This window comes from Boleophthalmus pectinirostris, unplaced genomic scaffold (assembly GCF_026225935.1).
Source record: "Boleophthalmus pectinirostris isolate CB_2022bp ecotype Guang Dong unplaced genomic scaffold, ASM2622593v1 HiC_scaffold_22, whole genome shotgun sequence".
Lineage (NCBI taxonomy): Eukaryota > Metazoa > Chordata > Actinopteri > Gobiiformes > Gobiidae > Boleophthalmus > Boleophthalmus pectinirostris.
In genome coordinates this window covers 24700946-24709148 of record NW_026571190.1, presented here as the reverse complement: position 1 = coordinate 24709148, position 8203 = coordinate 24700946, and the positions used below count along the sequence as shown (strand labels likewise).

Below are 8203 nucleotides of genomic sequence, written 5' to 3'. Positions count from 1 at the left end.
TGAGATATATGTTTTTAAACGTGATTCTGTACTTGCAAAGGACAATGTCAAGAAGAGAAATATTTAGAGGACGTGAGAGTAAATCAAATGTATTATGGTTTTCTGTTATTTAAAAATATTTGCAAGGAAATCTACATTTTTACTCACAATACCTTTGCATATTTCATGAGCATGTTTTCTCGTGGAATCCGAACATTATCCAGTTTCAAAAATCCATTGTCAACTTCACAAAAGCCGAACTTAGGCCCAATATCACCAACCAAAATACCTAAATCCACACAAAACTATCACCTTAGTTTCATTTAAAACAACTGGTGAGAGGCTGGTATCTGGTTTATTATGTTACCTGGGAGAGGTTCATGCGTGTCCATGTGTCGGAGCTGTACAATAAAAGCATGCAGACCATGGCAATGTCCATGAGTATAAAGCTGAGCTAAAACAATAGCATGGTTTGACGTCTTTCCAACTACAGAGGGATAAAAAAGGAGCAAAGAAGAGAAGGATTAATAACGTGTTACATATTCATGCAGAGGATATAAATGCACCTACGAGCTCCGGGCCACCATTTGATGGAGGTAACTGTGGGACTGTTTAAGACAAACTCTTGTGTTGCTGGATCATAAGTGGCAGTGGTTTCAAGGCCTCTCAGATGAGTACCTTTGAAAGGGTAAAAGTAAAAGTATATTACAAAATATTTCCCAAATGTATAGAGAAAAGGTAGCTGTCCCTAAACTCATACTGCCTATATATTTAAGCATAAAGCAGGAAACTGTGTAATTTGAACTCTACCCCAAATAATAATCAGTGTCCTACTATAACGGCCTAAAGAGTTATCGATGTCATAGTTGAATGAAGAAAATGTGCTAATGAGATATGCATCATTTTGTTACAAGAAACTTCTGGTATGTTCACTACACACCTCCAATTTAGAAAATTTACAATGTCGGCCATTAGTGGAAAACCTTAAAGGTTGTATGGAGGATTTTTTTTGTTACAAATTGTCAATGATAGCATTATAGAGATGCAGTAGCCTTGTAATTATGATGACCAAAAAAAAGAGAATAAAACTTCATCAACTCTGGACGTGGTGGGGCCAGCTAAACATTTGCCAATAGATAACGACACTGCCTCGTTATCTGTTAGCTGATAGGCTGTCAATCAAACTCCCTACATTTCTAGCGTAACTGACTTGCCTGCGCGCTGCCATTATGTGGTTTACGTACGCCTGTCACGCAGTCCACAGACGCTGTTTACTCCACCAACGCAACAGTTCTTAGCAGCTTTTTTGACCTATATCTTCCTCGCAGTTAGCACAAAGTTTGTTGCAATGGCAGACAAGAATCCAGGAGCAGTTAGCCGCAAAAGAAAGTCAGTTTTTGAGGTCGCTGAAAGAAGAAGACAAGGGGAAAAGCAGCAAAGCCAAACTAAGGTGATTCTTGGAGATTCATTCCAGCGATGGTGCGACTGAAGCAGACGAAGGGTCTAAAGACTGACGCACTGGTCGCCAAATTACTCCTGGACAGGAAACTTCTGCTTATTATGAAAACGTACTTTATTTCCAAGAGTTAGACAAACGTTTTTCAGGACACGAATGCGATATCCTATGTCTGAAAACTTAATTTTCAAGGCAAAGAAAGAGTCCGCTTGCTGCTGCTGCGTGTTGTAGTAGTAGCTAGTTCATTCACACGGAATCTCCGCGCACCCCTCTCTGCACCCCTCTCTGCTCCTCTCCCCGCTGCCCGTTCCGCTCTTCTCCCTGCTCCTCACTTCTCTGCGCATGGAATCTCTGCGCACCGCTCCCCTCTCCTCTCCTCTCTCCCTGCTCCGCTCTTCTCCCTGCTCCTCACCTTTTCTCCGTGCACGAAATATCCGCGCACCCCCTCCCCCCGCTCCTCACTTTTCCGCCTTGCCTAACCAACACTGTAGTTAGTTGTTTACAAGTCATGTGCAGCGCACCGGCTGTAAACAAACCTGTTTCTGGCGTAAGGAGGAGGGAGGAGGCGTTTCTACGTAGGGAGCTGTGTGTGTGTGTGGGGGGGGGGGGGTTCACGCATGCGCAACATTTGAAAAAGGACAAACAGTCGCTGGATTTCTCGTTCCTTGGAAAATCCTCTATACAACCTTTAAAGACCACAGTTACAGACTATAGTACTGCATAAATGCATCCACACTGATGCATATGTACTGCTTTTGTCAAAAACCTACATTTCATCTTAACTTCATTTAAAATATGAAACCAAACTTGATAAATCTAGGACGAACCATGGCCCAGCTCAGTCTGGGCATAGGTACCCATAACCTTGAAGGATCTGGCCAAAGGTAACCACTTCTTGGACTGTTCTTGATCACACTGGCTGTACAGGGTTGGGAGGACCATGACATACTGCGGTCCCAGAGTGCCAAACTGGTTGCATAACTCTATACTGTGTAGAGGGAAGGATACATTGTTAAGGTAAGTAAGTAAGTAAGTATTTATTTATATAGCGCTTTTCATAGACATATGTCACAAAGATGCTTTACAGAGCTTAATTCATTAACTCCATACCCAGTGGTGGTAAGCTACTATTGCCACAGCTGCCCTGGGGCAGACTGACAGAAGTGAAGCTGCCAATCTGCACAATCGCCCCCTCCGATCACCACCATCTCTCACGCACACACCACTTTCATACTGGGCAATGTGGGTGAAGTGCCTTGCCTAAGGACACAATGACAGTTTTTTGGGCTTTTTTTTTGCGACTGGCACCCCACTGTGGGACCTGATTTACCCAGTGGTCTCCCATCCAAGTACTAACCAGGCCTGGCCTTGCTTAGCTTGTGAGATCTGATGTGCTCAGGCTTTGACAAGCCGGTAAGGTTATGATCAACTTTTCATTGCATTTAGCAGTTACAATACAATAAACATGTAACTTCATTTAAGAGTGCATTATTGGCACAAACAAAGGTCGATTTACAAGAGCAGTATGTCTGTTTTTCTTTTTTCATCAATCAACTCCAAATTAAAACAGCTTGCCATCTCTATGACCCAGGAGCAACATACAGATTTTGAGCGGACATCTTGGACATAGTAGGCTATCTTGACTCCATAAAAATTGCAGAAAACAGGAGAATCAATTTTTTTTTTTTTTTTTTGTACTAGCAAGTATGATGTCACTCCGCTCAAATGAAGCTTGCGATGCCAGCATTTACAGGGGAGAATTTGGAGCCATGCTCTATATTATGAATAGGATGTTTTCAATGGACAAAATAGTGAAATAAAACACCAGGATCATATGGACCAGGTTATTACGAACATTTTAAGATCAAAATGACAAAATGGCAGTTACAGAAAGACAGGTGATAACATTCCAAAGTCAGTGGGAGTTTGGGTCAGTAAGAGCTGGAAGTGCCCGCATGCGAACTTCTTATTTGCAATGTGTCGGATGGTGCATAACTTTTGTCCATTTATATCATAGAGTGTACAATCCATGGACATATACACACATATATATATATATATATATATATATACACACACACATATATATATGTATATATATATATATATATATGTCTAAATTTCTACTGTCAGAGGGTTAAGTGTGTTTATTACCTGTAGATGTAAATCTCCTCTGGATCTACAATGCCTCTAAGCTTCGAGATCATTTGAGCGCTCTTTCTTACAGTTTGATCATAACGCTCACTGCGAGACAGGAAATTTGGGTCCACTTCATCAAAATCTGGATCATTTAAGACCAGTGACACTAAAATGACAAGAGAAATCATTAGACATTAAAATACACAATATGAACTACATACAAATAAGAACATAGGTTTTACATAATACATACACCAATACATCATTCACCATGAGAACCAGAGAGCCTGATCCAAATATAAAAGAATGTCTGACTTTAAAAGTCAGAATTATGAGTTTAAAACTGCAATTATGAGTATTTACGAGTTTTAAACTCATAATTATGACTTTCTGTGACGCTTTTATTTTTTATTTATTGGTGGAAATGGGTTTCCATAGTATACCACTAAAATACAACGAAACACAGTAAATTGCCAAAATTCCACTGCAGTTGCAATATTATATTCAAACACCTACAGAAATCACATTGCCACACACATTGCCATTTTCTTCGCAAAAAATCTTAGTATGGGTTAAGCTAATAATATTATCAATTATTATTATTAATTGTTAATTATTAATATTAATATTATTTACAGGTTAAACGCTGTGTGACACAAAACAATAGTGCACAAAGTGATCAGGCACCTTACCAATTTCTCGTTTTCTTTTGGTCTTTTCAGGCCCACCATCCAAAATACAAATGAGTTTCTGGACGTCAAAAGAAGCATTCTGTCGCTCTTTAAGAATTTCCGGATTCATAACTTTAGTTGTAATAAATCCTTTTGAAGTCGTTACCTTACACGACCTCCGCTAGATAAGAGTTATCTGCAATGTATCTAATGTCACTGTGACACGGACCCCGCAGGGGGTGTAGGTGAAGGTTTACATAAAAAGAATCCCGATAAATGATCACGTGATCCCAAAAAACTATCACGCGATCCTGTAAAAAGTATCATGTGATCCTGTGAAACTTTCTTGCATTAAATGAATGACGAGGTAGACAGAGAAGCAGAAAGCTTCATAACCGCACCTCTGCAGCGTTCCTGGCGGTAGAGACACCGGGTCTTTGGGGGCATAATTCAATTGATACACCACTGCCCAGCCAGCTTTCCTTGTTCTTTTCGCAGACTGTCTTTGTTGTGAGGTTTGTTCTATTGCGGCTACCGTATATAGCGAAGATTACCACTAGAAGGCATACGTTATTGTTAAGTTGGATGAGTTCAAGTGTGCGCTCCTGTTGAGTTGTACTAACGTTGTAATAAACACGCTTCGAGAACAACTCAGTCTTATGCTTGCCTCATAACATGACATTGTCGAAGTTTTCACCTTTTTTATTGGTTTATTTAACAATTACTGGCAACGTCACAAGGGGGCAGTACAACAATAATAACAACATTGTAAAATTACTGCATGACAACATTGACCTTATAACACTCCCACTTAATTTTACAATACCATTTGTATAAGATTTTCCCTTTTGAAAATAAAATGAAAAAAAAAAAAAAACATATTTACGCCTGACTAACAACTAGGCATAATAAACACTTAATAAACTGAACACAGCCCAATCTCTTCTCTGAGATGCTCAAACTTTTGCTTAGGCAAGGGTTTTGTTAGAATATCTGCCCTCATATGATCTGTTGAGATATACTGCAACTGTATTTGTCCATTCTGCACACATTCACGAATGTAGTGGTAACGAATGTCTATGTGCTTGGTTCTTGCATGATCAGCTGGATTCTTTGCTATTGCGATGGCTCCTTGATTATCCTCCAGGATCACAGTCGGTATGATCTCCATTCCAAGTTCAGTTAGTAGTCGTCTCAGCCACGTTCCTTCCTGTGCAGCTTGGCTTAGTGCGACGTACTCAGCTTCTGCAGTTGAAAGTGCTACTGTGGCTTGTTTCTTACTCAGCCAACTTATTGCTCCTCCAGCGAGTAGAAAGATGTTTCCTGTAGTTGAACGCCGATCATCCTGATCACCTGCCCAGTCTGCATCTGAGAATCCAACTAAGTTTCCTGTCTCTGTTCGCTTATACTTGAGTGCAAGGTTTTGCGTCCCTTTCAAGTATCTCAGTATTCTTTTGACTGCAGTGAGATGTGCAGTATTTGGATTTGCATTGAACTTTGATACGGCACTCACTGCTTGTGCGATGTCTGGTCGCGTGGCCATAGCAGCATACAGCAAACTTCCTACCATGGACTGATAGGCACTCTGGTTCACTGGCTTACTGACATCATCATTCTTTTTTAGCTTAACATTTGTGTCAGCTGGCGTTGCCACTGGTTTGGCACTGTCCATTCCATATTTTTTAAAATACCCTCAATGTATTTTTTCTGATGAAGAAAGATGCACTCTTTATCTTTGTCTTGAACAACAGAGATGCCCAAGATGTTGGACAGCTCACCCATGTCCTTCATTTTGTATCTTTTCTTCAGAGTTTCTTTCAGCTTGTCCATACTCTCAGCTGACTCTGTAATCAAAATCAGATCATCAACATACACAGCCAGTATTTCTAGTTCCTGACCTGTTCTAACAAACACACACTGATCTGAGGTACTCTGAGCAAAGCCAATGTCCTTCATAAACTCTGTGAAAGCTTTGCTCCAGCAGCGAGGTGACTGTTTTAGTCCATAGATTGACTTTTTCAGTTTGCATACCATATGTTCTTGTCCTTGTTTTCTGTAACCTTCTGGTTGATCCATGTAGATTTCCTCTTGTAAGTGTCCATTTAGAAATGCTGTTACAACATCCATTTGGTGCACATGAAGATTGTTTTGCACAGCAAACGATAACAATGTACGGACTGAACTGAACCGTACCACCGGTGAAAAAGTCTCATCATAGTCTGCACCATAAACCTGTGAGTAGCCCTTAGCAACAAGTCTACATTTGTATCTTTCAACTCGTCCGTCACTGTGATGCTTGACTTTAAACACCCACTTTGATCCTATTGCTTTGCGTTCCTTTGGTAGCTCTACCAGGTCCCATGTGTCATTTTCCAACAGCGATTCATATTCCAGATCAGCCGCTTCCTGCCACTCCTTTGCATTTGGACTCAACATGGCTTCTTTCAGTGTGGTTGGCTCTGTAACACAACACATGTTAGCATAATGCTCAACAGTTACTACATCAGCAAACTCCTCGTATCCAAATCTCTTTGGAGGCCTTCTGATTCGGCTTGACTGTTTAACAACCTCACTATCTGTAGTGTTCTTAGAATTTGTTTGCTTTTCATCAGTGTTTAGTGTCACTTCATTATCTACGTTGGATACATTTTCTCCTTGTTTACATCCAAAGTCCGTCTCATTGAAAACAACATCCCTTCGAATGAGTACTCTCCTCTTTTGCTCATTCCACAAACGATAACCTTGTGCATTGCTTGCATAGCCTATGAAGTGAAGCTTTACTGCTTTTTTGTCCAGCTTCCTTCTTTCTACATCTGGGACATGCGCATAAGAGACACAGCCAAATACTCTCATATGACTAATGTCTGGCCTTTTTCCATACCACCTTTGAAATGGCGTTTCCCTTTTGAGAACCGATGTGGGCAACCTGTTCTGTATATAGGCTGCAGTTGCAACAGCCTCTGCCCAGTACATGTTTGGTAGCTTTGCATGAGATAGCATACTTCTGGCTGCTTCAACTAGTGTCCTGTTTTTTCTTTCTGCTACACCATTTTGCTGGTGTATGAGGTACAGTCATCTCATGGTGGATCCCGTGAGCTTTCAGATACTCCTGAAACTCTTTGGAAGTGTATTCCCCACCATTGTCCGTCCTGAGTCGAGTCACCTTTTGCCCACACTCATTTGAGAATGTTCTTTCAAACTCCTTAAACTTGCTCAAAACTTCACCTTTATCTTTAATGAAGTAAACTTTACAGCACCTGGTGTAGTCATCAATAAACGTAACAAAGTACTTTGCTCCACCAATGGATTCAGTTTGCATTGGACCACACACATCACTATGAACAAGATGCAACTTACGTTTTGACCGTATTTCTCCCAGTGATTTGCAAGGCTTTCTAGACATCTTGCCTTCAACACAGGCTTCACAGAAGGTTCCCTCCTCTTCAGTAGTGAAGTTCACTCCCTTCACCAAGTGTCTGAGTTCCTTGAGCTTTGTAGTGTGACCAAGACGTTGGTGCCACACCTTTGCTGCAACTGATGTACTTGATGCACCGTGACAGGCAGCGATGCTCCCTTCAATGTTCAACTGATACAACCCATCTGATCGTTGTATTCCCATACCTTGAAGTTTTCCATCCTCTCCACGTATGTAGCAACGAGTCTTTTTGAATTGTACTATGTTTCCTCTCTTGGCTGCAGCTCCCACAGAAAAAAGATTCATTGACAACCTGGGAACATACAGTACATTGTACATAGTGACATTTTTAACTTCACTAACTCTGAATGACATTCTCAGTTTTATGTTGCCAAATCCAAGTGCTTCAACTACTCTACCATCACCAAGTTTCACTGATTGTGGCTCTGAAAACTGCTGGTAGTGCTGAAGTCCTTCTTTGTTCCATGTCATGTGTTTAGATGCTCCAGAGTCAATTAACCAATCTCCATTCTGTAGCTCACT

At 40.8% G+C, this 8203-nt stretch overlaps 1 protein-coding gene across 1 annotated transcript; it reads right to left on the bottom strand.

The window, feature by feature from the left end:
• Positions 1-5008, bottom strand: LOC129410341 (peroxisomal acyl-coenzyme A oxidase 1-like). Its single transcript, XM_055158262.1, has 7 exons — positions 4267-5008; positions 3590-3740; positions 2263-2423; positions 550-657; positions 347-466; positions 153-268; positions 1-26 (listed from the first exon to the last, which is right to left on the bottom strand). Exons 1-7 carry the CDS (start codon positions 4373-4375, stop codon positions 15-17), a joined length of 777 nt encoding a protein of 258 aa, XP_055014237.1. The 5' UTR covers positions 4376-5008; the 3' UTR covers positions 1-14.
• Between the last annotated feature and the right edge of the window lie 3195 nt (positions 5009-8203).